This window comes from Oncorhynchus gorbuscha, linkage group LG21 (assembly GCF_021184085.1).
Source record: "Oncorhynchus gorbuscha isolate QuinsamMale2020 ecotype Even-year linkage group LG21, OgorEven_v1.0, whole genome shotgun sequence".
In the NCBI taxonomy this organism is placed as follows: domain Eukaryota; kingdom Metazoa; phylum Chordata; class Actinopteri; order Salmoniformes; family Salmonidae; genus Oncorhynchus; species Oncorhynchus gorbuscha.
Window position 1 is genome coordinate 30060 of NC_060193.1, and position 12993 is coordinate 43052.

The window sequence follows — 12993 nt, forward strand, 5'->3', positions numbered from 1 at the left end:
ACCGTGTCAACCAATCAAAGGAGAGGAGAGGTCGGGAGGACAGATTTATACCAGAATAGTAATAAATAGTAGTTTAAACTCTAGTTATTTATAATAATAGTAGTAGTAGTCCTAAACTCTAGTTATTTATAATAATAGTAGTAGTAGTCCTAAACTCTAGTTATTTATTATAATAGTAGTAGTAGTCCTAAACTCTAGTTATTTATAATAGTAGTAGTAGTCCTAAACTCTAGTTATTTATAATAATAGTAGTAGTAGTCCTAAACTCTAGTTATTTATAATAATAGTAGTAGTAGTCCTAAACTCTAGTTATTTATAATAATAGTAGTAGTAGTCCTAAACTCTAGTTATTTATTATAATAGTAGACCTAAACTCTAGTTATTTATAATAATAATGATAGTAGTAGTAGTCCTAAACTCTAGTTATTTATAATAATAGTAGTAGTAGTCCTAAACTCTAGTTATTTATAATAATAGTAGTAGTAGTCCTAAACTCTAGTTATTTATAATAATAATGTAGTAGTAGTCCTAAACTCTAGTTATTTATAATAATAGTAGTAGTAGTCCTAAACTCTAGTTATTTATAATAATAGTAGTAGTAGTCCTAAACTCTAGTTATTTATAATAATAATGATAGTAGTAGTAGTCCTAAACTCTAGTTATTTATAATAATAGTAGTAGTCCTAAACTCTAGTTATTTATAATAATAGTAGTAGTCCTAAACTCTAGTTATTTATAATAATAATGATAGTAGTAGTCCTAAACTCTAGTTATTTATAATAATAGTAGTAGTCCTAAACTCTAGTTATTTATAATAATAGTAGTAGTCCTAAACTCTAGTTATTTATAATAATAATGATAGTAGTAGACCTAAACTCTAGTTATTTATAATAATTTTCACGTTCTGTCCATCGTTCGTATGTGTTTTCCTTGTTTTAGTGTTGGTCAGGACGTGAGCTGGGTGGGCATTCTATGTTGTGTGTCTGGTTTGTCTATTTCTATGTTTGGCCTGATATGGTTCTCAATCAGAGGCAGGTGTTAGTCATTGTCTCTGATTGGGTACCATATTTAGCTAGCCTGTTTTGAGTTGGGTTTTGTGGGTGATTGTTCCTTTCTCTGTGTTTGCACCAGATAGGACTGTTTAGGTTTTCACTTTTCTTGTTTTGTTTAGTGTGTTCATGTATAGTGTCTTTATTAAAAACCACCACGCTGCATTTTGGTCCGCCTCTCTTTCACCATAAGATAACCGTTACAATAATAATAATAAGTAGTAGACCTAGACTCTAGTTATTTATAACCGGTTGGAGCGAGTGGTCGCATCTGCACTTCGCTCCCGCGGGTAGTATAACTTTTTCATTATATTTCATTATATCACAACGGTTTGATTTGTCTAATCTTAGCAATTTCTTCTCAGCTAGCTACATAGCCGTCTTTGTATCAAAGATAATTGCGTAATTATCGTATTTCGCCGTCCTAACGTAGTCTTCACTAGCCAGCTAGCTAACGTCCACTGATTAGCTGCACTGGAGAAACTATTACACTCAACTGAACGACTTGATTAGTGTAGTGTTAGCTAGCTACATAGCTGCCTTTGCTGTCTTCGTATCATCGTATCCAAGATAATTGTGTTGTTTAGGTTTAGAGTGTGTAGTCTTAGAGTGATTATCTTAATTTACTGAGGTTAGCTAGCCAGCTATTTGTCGTCCTTAACGTAGGAGACTCTGCTAGCTAGCCAACGCTAGCCAACGTCTTCTGTATAGAACTCAACTACCCGGTCGCATTCACAGGTAGTATCACATTTTCACTTCATTTCATTACAGTACAACGGTTTGATTTGTTTGATCGTAGCTAGCTACTTAGCTAGCTACATAGCCGTCTTTGTATCAAAGATAATTGTGTAGTCTAGAGCGATTTTCTAGGTTCGCTAGCCAGCTATTGTCGTTCTTTTAACGCAACGTAACGTAAACAACACTGCTAGCTAGCCAGCTAGCCCCGAATAGCAACACTGCAGAAACTATTACACTCAACGGAACGACTTGATTAGTGTAGTGTCAACAACGCACCCACTGCCAGCTGGCCTACTTCAGCAGTACTGTATCATTTTAATCATTTTAGTCAATAAGATTCTTGCTACGTAGCTAACTTTCTGAACATTCGAGACGTGTAGTCCACTTGTCATTCCAATCTCCTTTGCATTAGCGTAGCCTCTTCTGTAGCCTGTCAACTATGTGTCTGTTTATCCCTGTTCTCTCCTCTCTGCACAGACCATACAAACGCTCCTCACCGCGTGGCCGCGGCCACCCTACTCTGGTGGTCCCAGCGCGCACGACCCACGTGGAGTTCCAGGTCTCCGGTAGCCTCTGGAACTGCCAATCTGCGGTCAACAAGGCAGAGTTCATCTCAGCCTATGCCTCCCTCCAGTCCCTCGACTTCTTGGCACTGACGGAAACATGGATCACCACAGACAACACTGCTACTCCTACTGCTCTCTCTTCGTCCGCCCACGTGTTCTCGCACACCCCGAGAGCGTCTGGTCAGCGGGGTGGTGGCACCGGGATCCTCATCTCTCCCAAGTGGTCATTCTCTCTTTCTCCCCTTACCCATCTATCGCCTCCTTTGAATTCCATGCTGTCACAGTTACTAGCCCTTTCAAGCTTAACATCCTTATCATTTATCGCCCTCCAGGTTCCCTCGGAGAGTTCATCAATGAGCTTGATGCCTTGATAAGCTCCTTTCCTGAGGACGGCTCACCTCTCACAGTTCTGGGCGACTTTAACCTCCCCACGTCTACCTTTGACTCTTTCCTCTCTACCTCCTTCTTTCCACTCCTCTCCTTTTGACCTCACCCTCTCACCTTCCCCCCTACTCACAAGGCAGGCAATACGCTCGACCTCATCTTTACTAGATGCTGTTCTTCCACTAACCTCATTGCATCTCCCCTCCAAGTCTCCGACCACTGCCTTGTATCCTTTTCCCTCTCGCTCTCATCCAACACCTCCCACACTGCCCCTACTCGGATGGTATCGCGCCGTCCCAACCTTCGCTCTCTCTCCCCCGCTACTCTCTCCTCTTCCATCCTATCATCTCTTCCCTCCGCTCAAACCTTCTCCCACCTATCTCCTGATTCTGCCTCCTCAACCCTCCTCTCCTCCCTCTCTGCATCCCTTGACTCTCTATGTCCCCTATCCTCCAGGCCGGCTCGGTCCTCCCCTCCCGCTCCGTGGCTCGATGACTCATTGCGAGCTCACAGAACAGGGCTCCGGGCAGCCGAGCGGAAATGGAGGAAAACTCGCCTCCCTGCGGACCTGGCATCCTTTCACTCCCTCCTCTCTACATTTTCCTCCTCTGTCTCTGCTGCTAAAGCCACTTTCTACCACGCTAAATTCCAAGCATCTGCCTCTAACCCTAGGAAGCTCTTTGCCACCTTCTCCTCCCTCCTGAATCCTCCGCCCCCTCCCCCCCCTCCTCCCTCTCTGCAGATGACTTCGTCAACCATTTTGAAAAGAAGGTCGACGACATCCGATCCTCGTTTGCTAAGTCAAACGACACCGCTGGTTCTGCTCACACTGCCCTACCCTGTGCTCTGACCTCTTTCTCCCCTCTCTCTCCAGATGAAATCTCGCGTCTTGTGACGGCCGGCCGCCCAACAACCTGCCCGCTTGACCCTATCCCCTCCTCTCTTCTCCAGACCATTTCCGGAGACCTTCTCCCTTACCTCACCTCGCTCATCAACTCATCCCTGACCGCTGGCTACGTCCCTTCCGTCTTCAAGAGAGCGAGAGTTGCACCCCTTCTGAAAAAACCTACACTCGATCCCTCCGATGTCAACAATTACAGACCAGTATCCCTTCTTTCTTTTCTCTCCAAAACTCTTGAACGTGCCGTCCTTGGCCAGCTCTCCCGCTATCTCTCTCTGAATGACCTTCTTGATCCAAATCAGTCAGGTTTCAAGACTAGTCATTCAACTGAGACTGCTCTCCTCTGTATCACGGAGGCGCTCCGCACTGCTAAAGCTAACTCTCTCTCCTCTGCTCTCATCCTTCTAGATCTATCGGCTGCCTTCGATACTGTGAACCATCAGATCCTCCTCTCCACCCTCTCCGAGTTGGGCATCTCCGGCGCGGCCCACGCTTGGATTGCGTCCTACCTGACAGGTCGCTCCTACCAGGTGGCGTGGCGAGAATCTGTCTCCTCACCACGCGCTCTCACCACTGGTGTCCCCCAGGGCTCTGTTCTTGGCCCTCTCCTATTCTCGCTATACACCAAGTCACTTGGCTCTGTCATAACCTCACATGGTCTCTTATCATTGCTATGCAGACGACACACAATTAATCTTCTCCTTTCCCCTTCTGATGACCAGGTGGCGAATCGCATCTCTGCATGTCTGGCAGACATATCAGTGTGGATGACGGATCACCACCTCAAGCTGAACCTCGGCAAGACGGAGCTGCTCTTCCTCCCGGGAAAGGACTGCCCATTCCATGATCTCGCCATCACGGTTGACAACTCCATTGTGTCCTCCTCCCAGAGCGCCAAGAACCTTGGCGTGATCCTGGACAACACCCTGTCGTTCTCAACCAACATCAAGGCGGTGGCCCGTTCCTGTAGGTTCATGCTCTACAACATCCGCAGAGTACGACCCTGCCTCACACAGGAAGCGGCGCAGGTCCTAATCCAGGCACTTCTCATCTCCCGTCTGGATTACTGCAACTCGCTGTTGGCTGGGCTCCCTGCCTGTGCCATTAAACCCCTTCAACTCATCCAGAACGCCGCAGCCCGTCTGGTGTTCAACCTTCCCAAGTTCTCTCACGTCACCCCGCTCCTCCGTTCTCTCCACTGGCTTCCAGTTGAAGCTCGCATCCGCTACAAGACCATGGTGCTTGCCTACGGAGCTGTGAGGGGAACGGCACCTCAGTACCTCCAGGCTCTGATCAGGCCCTACACCCAAACAAGGGCACTGCGTTCATCCACCTCTGGCCTGCTCGCCTCCCTACCACTGAGGAAGTACAGCTCCCGCTCAGCCCAGTCAAAACTGTTCGCTGCCCTGGCCCCCAATGGTGGAACAAACTCCCTCACGACGCCAGGACAGCGGAGTCAATCACCACCTTCCGGAGACACCTGAAACCCCACCTCTTTAAGGAATACCTAGGATAGGATAAATAATCCCTCTCACCCCCCTAAGTTTTAGATGCACTATTGTTAAGTGACTGTCCCACTGGATGTCATAAGGTGAATGCACCAATTTGTAAGTCGCTCTGGATAAGAGCGTCTGCTAAATGACTTAAATGTAAATGTATAATTAGTAGCCTAAGCTCTAGTTATTTATAATAATAATATTAGTAGTCCTAAACTCTAGTTATTTATTATAATAGTAGTAGTAGTCCTAAACTCTAGTTATTTATTATAATAGTAGACCTAAACTCTAGTTATTTATTATAATAGTAGTCCTAAACTCTAGTTATTTATTATAATAGTAGACCTAAACTCTAGTTATTTATTATAATAGTAGTCCTAAACTCGTGGTCCTGTGTAGCTCAGTTGGTAGAGCATGGTGCTTGTAACGCCAGGGTAGTGGGTTAACCACCCATACGTAGAATGTATGCACGCATGACTGTAAGTAGTAAAAGCTAAATGGCATATTTTTTTTTTTTTTTTTTTTTTTAGTTATTTATTATAATAGTAGACCTAAACTCTAGTTATTTATAATAATAGTAGTAGTAGACCTAAACTCTAATTATTTATAATAGTAGTAGTAGTCCTAAACTCTAGTTATTTATAATAGTAGTAGTAGTCCTCAACTCTAGTTATTTATAATAGTAGTAGTAGTCCTAAACTCTAGTTATTTATTATAATAGTAGACCTAAACTCTAGTTATTTATATTAATAGTAGTAGTAGACCTAAACTCTAATTATTTATAATAGTAGTAGTAGTCCTAAACTCTAGTTATTTATTATAATAGTAGACCTAAACTCTAGTTATTTATAATAATAGTAGTAGTAGACCTAAACTCTAATTATTTATAATAGTAGTAGTAGTCCTAAACTCTAGTTATTTATAATAGTAGTAGTAGTCCTCAACTCTAGTTATTTATTATAATAGTAGACCTAAACTCTAGTTATTTATTATAATAATAGTAGACCTAAACTCTAGTTATTTATTATAATAGTAGACCTAAACTCTAGTTATTTATTATAATAATAGTAGACCTAAACTCTAGTTATTTATTATAATAGTAGACCTAAACTCTAGTTATTTATTATAATAGTAGTCCTAAACTCTAGTTATTTATTATAATAGTAGACCTAAACTCTAGTTATTTATTATAATAGTAGACCTAAACTCTAGTTATTTATTATAATAGTAGACCTAAACTCTAGTTATTTATTATAATAGTAGTCCTAAACTCTAGTTATTTATTACAATAGTAGTAGTAGACCTAAACTCTAGTTATTTATAATAGTAGTAGTAGTCCTCAACTCTAGTTATTTATAATAATAATAGTAGTCCTAAACTCTAGTTATTTATTACAATAGTAGTAGTAGACCTAAACTCTAGTTATTTATAATAGTAGTAGTAGTCCTAAACTCTAGTTATTTATTATAATAGTAGACCTAAACTCTAGTTATTTATAATAGTAGTAGTAGTCCTAAACTCTAGTTATTTATAATAGTAGTAGTAGTCCTAAACTCTAGTTATTTATAATAGTAGTAGTAGTCCTAAACTCTAGTTATTTATAATAGTAGTAGTAGTCCTAAACTCTAGTTATTTATTATAATAGTAGACCTAAACTCTAGTTATTTATTATAATAGTAGACCTAAACTCTAGTTATTTATTATAATAGTAGACCTAAACTCTAGTTATTTATTATAATAGTAGACCTAAACTCTAGTTATTTATAATAGTAGTAGTAGTCCTAAACTCTAGTTATTTATAATAGTAGTAGTAGTCCTAAACTCTAGTTATTTATAATAGTAGTAGTAGTCCTAAACTCTAGTTATTTATTATAATAGTAGACCTAAACTCTAGTTATTTATTATAATAGTAGACCTAAACTCTAGTTATTTATTATAATAGTAGTCCTAAACTCTAGTTATTTATTATAATAGTAGACCTAAACTCTAGTTATTTATAATAATAGTAGTAGTAGTCCTAAACTCTAGTTATTTATAATAATAGTAGTAGTAGTCCTAAACTCTAGTTATTTATTATAATAGTAGTAGTAGTCCTAAACTCTAGTTATTTATAATAATAGTAGTAGTAGTCCTAAACTCTAGTTATTTATAATAATAGTAGTAGTAGTCCTAAACTCTAGTTATTTATTATAATAGTAGACCTAAACTCTAGTTATTTATTATAATAGTAGACCTAAACTCTAGTTATTTATTATAATAGTAGACCTAAACTCTAGTTATTTATTATAATAGTAGTCCTAAACTCTAGTTATTTATTATAATAGTAGACCTAAACTCTAGTTATTTATTATAGTAGTAGTAGTCCTAAACTCTAGTTATTTATCATAATAGTAGTAGTAGTCCTAAACTCTAGTTATTTATAATAATAGTAGTAGTAGACCTAAACTCTAGTTATTTATAATAATAGTAGTAGTAGTCCTAAACTCTAGTTATTTATTATAATAGTAGTAGTAGTCCTAAACTCTAGTTATTTATTATAATAGTAGTAGTAGTCCTAAACTCTAGTTATTTATTATAATAGTAGTAGTAGACCTAAACTCTAGTTATTTATAATAATAGTAGTAGTAGTAGTCCTAAACTCTAGTTATTTATAATAATAGTAGTAGTAGACCTAAACTCTAGTTATTTATAATAGTAGTAGTAGACCTAAACTCTAGTTATTTATTATAGACCTAAACTCTAGTTATTTATAATAATAGTAGTAGTAGACCTAAACTCTAGTTATTTATAATAATAGTAGTAGTAGTCCTAAACTCTAGTTATTTATAATAATAGTAGTAGTAGTCCTAAACTCTAGTTATTTATAATAATAGACCTAAACTCTAGTTATTTATAATAATAGTAGTAGTAGACCTAAACTCTAGTTATTTATAATAATAGTAGTAGTAGTCCTAAACTCTAGTTATTTATAATAGTAGTAGTAGACCTAAACTCTAGTTATTTATAATAATAGACCTAAACTCTAGTTATTTATAATAATAGTAGTAGTAGACCTAAACTCTAGTTATTTATAATAGTAGTAGTAGTAGTCCTAAACTCTAGTTATTTATAATAATAGTAGTAGTAGTCCTAAACTCTAGTTATTTATAATAATAGTAGTAGTAGTCCTAAACTCTAGTTATTTATAATAATAGTAGTAGTAGTCCTAAACTCTAGTTATTTATAATAATAGTAGTAGTCCTAAACTCTAGTTATTTATAATAATAGTTCTGTCTAAACTCTAGTTATTTATAATGTTTTAGTGTTAGACCTAAACTCTAGTTATTTATAATAATATAGTAGTAGTCCTAAACTCTAGTTATTTATAATTAGTAGTAGTTAAACTCTAGTTATTTATAATAATAGTAGTAGTAGTAGTCCTAAACTCTAGTTATTTATAATAATAGTAGTAGTAGTAGTCCTAAACTCTAGTTATTTATAATAATAGTAGTAGTAGTAGTCCTAAACTCTAGTTATTTATTATAATAGTAGTAGTTTAAACTCTAGTTATTTATTATAATAGTAGTAGTAGACCTAAACTCTAGTTATTTATAATAATAGTAGTAGTAGTCCTAAACTCTAGTTATTTATAATAATAATAGTAGTCCTAAACTCTAGTTATTTATTATAATAGTAGTAGTAGTCCTAAACTCTAGTTATTTATAATATAGTAGTAGACCTAAACTCTAGTTATTTATTATAATAGTAGTAGTAGTCCTAAACTCTAGTTATTTATAATAATAGTAGTAGTAGTTTAAACTCTTATTTATAATAATAGTAGTAGTAGTCCTAAACTCTAGTTATTTATTATAATAATAATAGTAGTAGTAGTCCTAAACTCTAGTTATTTATTATAATAGTAGTAGTAGTCCTAAACTCTAGTTATTTATAATAATAGTAGTAGTAGTCCTAAACTCTAGTTATTTATAATAATAGTAGTCCTAAACTCTAGTTATTTATAATAATACAGTTGAAGTCAGGAGTTTACATACACCTTAGCCAAATACATTTAAACTCAGTTTTTCACAATTCCTGACATTTCATCCTTGTAAAAATTCACCCAATTTATTGTGGGAAGCTTGTGGAAGGCTACCCGAAAAACATTTGACCCAAGTTAAACTATTTAAAGGCAATGCTACCAAATACTAATTGAGTATGTAAACTTCTGACCCACTGGGAATGTGATGAAAGAAATAACAGCTGAAATAAATAATTCTCCCTACTATTATTCTGACATTTCACATTCTTAAAATAAAGTGGTGATCCTAATTGACCTAAAACAGGGATTAAATGTCAGGAATTGTGAAAAACGGAGTTTAAATGTATTTGGCTAAAGGTGTATCAGTCTACGTCATGGAAAGAGCAGCTGTTCATAATGTGTTGTGTACTCTGTGAAAATGAGGCCCCTGGAATCTGTGGCGCTGCAGTAGTATTAGTAGTGTTGCTATCTCTCAAGTCTGGTGTGCTGCAGTCTCTCTCAGGATCCACCAGAGGGAGCACACAGACCACAGAATCCACTGGACACCTCCATCCTCTCTATAACCGTTTGTGTTCTGGTACAGCGGCCTCTGAAACACTCCTCTCTCCATCTCTCCCTCTATCTCTCTATCTCTCTCTCTCTCTCTCTCTCTCTCTCTCTCTCTCTCTCTCTCTCTCTCTCTCTCTCTCTCTCTCTCTCTCTCTCTGTCTCTGTCTCTGTCTCTGTCTCTGTCTCTGTCTCTGTCTCTGTCTCTCTGTCTCTGTCTCTGTCTCTCTCTGTCTCTGTCTGTCTCTCTCTCTCTCTGTCTCTGTCTGTCTCTCTCTCTCTCTGTCTCTGTCTGTCTCTCTCTCTCTCTGTCTCTGTCTGTCTCTCTCTGTCTCTGTCTCTGTCTGTCCATATCTCTCTATCTCTCATTCTCTCATTCTCTCTCCACCTTTTCATCTCTCTCTCCTCTCTCTCTCTCTGTCTCTGTCTCTCTCCATCTTTCCATCTCTCTCTCCACCTCTCCATCCACACTTTGAAATGCAGTCTGTCTTCTGTGGCCAAACATTCATTCTGTTTATCATTTCAGGTCCACACACACAGGTTGTTGAGGTTATAATGGAGGGTAGTAGGGGTGGGGCCAGATGGGATAGATGTGTCCTATTGGCGGAGAGCAGGGGCTGATTATGACGTGACCATGTATCCAGGCTCGAGCCCGTTTTACCGCAGTATCGTCGCGCCGCAGTAGAACAGAACAGTCAGTCTCGCATCGTCTGTGACTGTAGATTAGTCTTCTATCGATAGACTATAGCACTTGTCGTCATCACCGGTGGCTTGAAAAGCCGAGCATTTATTCTGAAACACCTCGCACATTTTACCGGACTAGACAGACAGATAACGGTCATTATCGGGACATCTCATTTTACCGCGCCAGACAGCCAGAATCCTCATTTTTAGTTGACACCGAGTACAAACTGCCGCACGATACGCAACGGGCACCATGAACAACAAGGAAGATGAGCGCGTGGACACCGGGGTCAAGGAGCCATACTTCTGGAACCCTCGGACACACGAGTTCCTGGGCCGGACCGCAAGCAGCTGGGGTCAGTCAGTCTCTCTCTCTGTCTCTCAGATGGTTTGAATCTGTCCAGTGATCCTTCATGCGAGTAGCCCCCCTCCTTTCAGTCCAGTAGGCTGACATTATATGATGTGTGTTGTGTGTTTAAGGCTATGGCTGTAATTACAAGCAAATAACTGCCGGTCTCATGGTAATTGACCGTTAATGAACATAAACACCTTTCGCATCTTCCACACAGCCTACGAGCCACTGATGAAGACCTTTGGAACGTCTACGTTTAAAAAAGACTAATACATCCATGTAATATAGTCTACACCATCACAATAAATCCATTATTTATTTTAGACAGGTCTAAAGAAACATGATATGAAGAAAATGTGGTCTATTTCAGAAGAACAGAATAGCATCCTCTGAGTTGTCATTATGTTATGGCTCCTGAGTGGCGCAGCGGTCTAAAGCACTGCATCTCAGTGCTAGAGGCGTCACGACAGACCCTGGTTTGATCCCGGGCTGTGTCACAACCGGCCGTGATCGGGAGTCCCATAGGGTGGTGCACGAAACACTAGCCTATGTCAGTCTACTATCTACGTCCCATTCTATTGGTCAACATGTCCTTCTGTACCAGAAATACATTTTCCAAACATACTCTGGGACAGTTGTGGGATACGATAGATCCACAATTAATACAACCACTTGCATTAAAAAAAACTTTTACAAAGCAATGAGGTAATAGCAGAACTTTTAGCTTAAAATGTGAACATACTATTAGGCTATGTCTTCACGTTATGAGTAGCAATGAGCACACGGCAGTAGGCTATAAGCGCTATGAGCAGCAATGTGCACATGGCAGTAGGCTATAAGCGTTATGAGCAGCAATGAGCACACGGCAGTAGGCTATAAGCGCTATGAGCAGCAATGAGCACACGGCAGTAGGCTATAAGCGTTATGAGCAGCAATGAGCACACGGCAGTAGGCTATAAGCGTTATGAGCAGCAATGAGCACACGGCAGTAGGCTATAAGCGTTATGAGCAGCAATGAGCACACGGCAGTAGCCTATAAGCGTTATGAGCAGCAATGAGCACACGGCAGTAGCCTATAAGCGTTATGAGCAGCAATGAGCAGTAGCCAGCGTTATGGCAGTAGCCTAGTAGCCTATAAGCGTTATGAGCAGCAATGAGCACACGGCAGTAGCCTATAAGCGTTATGAGCAGCAATGAGCACACGGCAGTAGCCTATAAGCGTTATGAGCAGCAATGAGCACACGGCAGTAGGCTATAAGTGTTATGAGCAGCAATGTGCACACGGCAGTAGGCTATAAGCGTTATGAGCAGCAATGTGCACACGGCAGTAGGCTATAAGCGTTATGAGCAGCAATGAGCACACGGCAGTAGGCTACACGGCAGTTAGGCTAGTAAGCGTTATGAGCAGCAATGAGCACACGGCAGTAGGCTATAAGCGTTATGAGCAGCAATGAGCACACGGCAGTAGGCTATAAGCGTTATATGAGCAGCAATGAGCAGCTATAAGCGTTATGAGCAGCAATGAGCACGGCAGTAGGCTATAAGCGTTATGAGCAGCAATGAGCACACGGCAGTAGGCTATAAGCGTTATGAGCAGCAATGAGCACACGGCAGTAGGCTATAAGCGTTATGAGCAGCAATGAGCACACGGCAGTAGGCTATAAGCGTTATGAGCAGCAATGCGCACACGGCAGTAGGCTATAAGCGTTATGAGCAGCAATGAGCACACGGCAGTAGGCTATAAGCGTTATGAGCAGCAATGAGCACACGGCAGTAGGCTATAAGCGTTATGAGCAGCAATGAGCACACGGCAGTTGACTATAAGGGTTATGAGCAGCAATGAGCACACGGCAGTTGACTATAAGCGTTATGAGCAGCAATGAGCACACGGCAGTAGGCTATGAGCGCAGCAATGCGCACACGGCAGTAGGCTATAAGCGTTATGAGCAGCAATGAGCACACGGCAGTAGGCTATAAGCAATGTGAAAACATAATTCTCAAAAGTGAGTGCGATTCTGCATGTAATGGTTTATTATAAAGGTGCATTTTATGGTGAAAATGATCTTCCCCAAACTGGAAACTCAAGCTCCTCCTGTGTAGTTAGGCTCTGTACCCAGTGTAAAGGGTTAGCTAACCCAGTGTAAAGAGGATTAATGTGCTTCATTAGAAAGACGTATTTAATACTAACCTTATTCAAACATATAGGACTATAGGCTACATGAGGTGTGATACTAACCTTATAGGACTATGGGCTAGACT

At 39.5% G+C, this 12993-nt stretch overlaps 1 protein-coding gene across 2 annotated transcripts in view; it reads left to right on the forward strand.

The window, feature by feature from the left end:
• The first annotated feature begins 10351 nt into the window (after positions 1 to 10351).
• atp1b2a (ATPase Na+/K+ transporting subunit beta 2a) overlaps positions 10352 to 12993 on the forward strand; it is a 92075-nt gene continuing 89433 nt past the window's right edge. Inside the window, exon 1 of one of the 2 annotated variants that reach the window (XM_046319915.1) lies at positions 10352 to 10738. In XM_046319915.1, coding sequence (XP_046175871.1) covers positions 10636 to 10738 — 103 coding nt within the window. In that variant the 5' untranslated portion in view covers positions 10352 to 10635. The remainder of the gene's footprint in view (positions 10739 to 12993) is intronic. The other variant, XM_046319916.1, reaches the window with a different exon arrangement.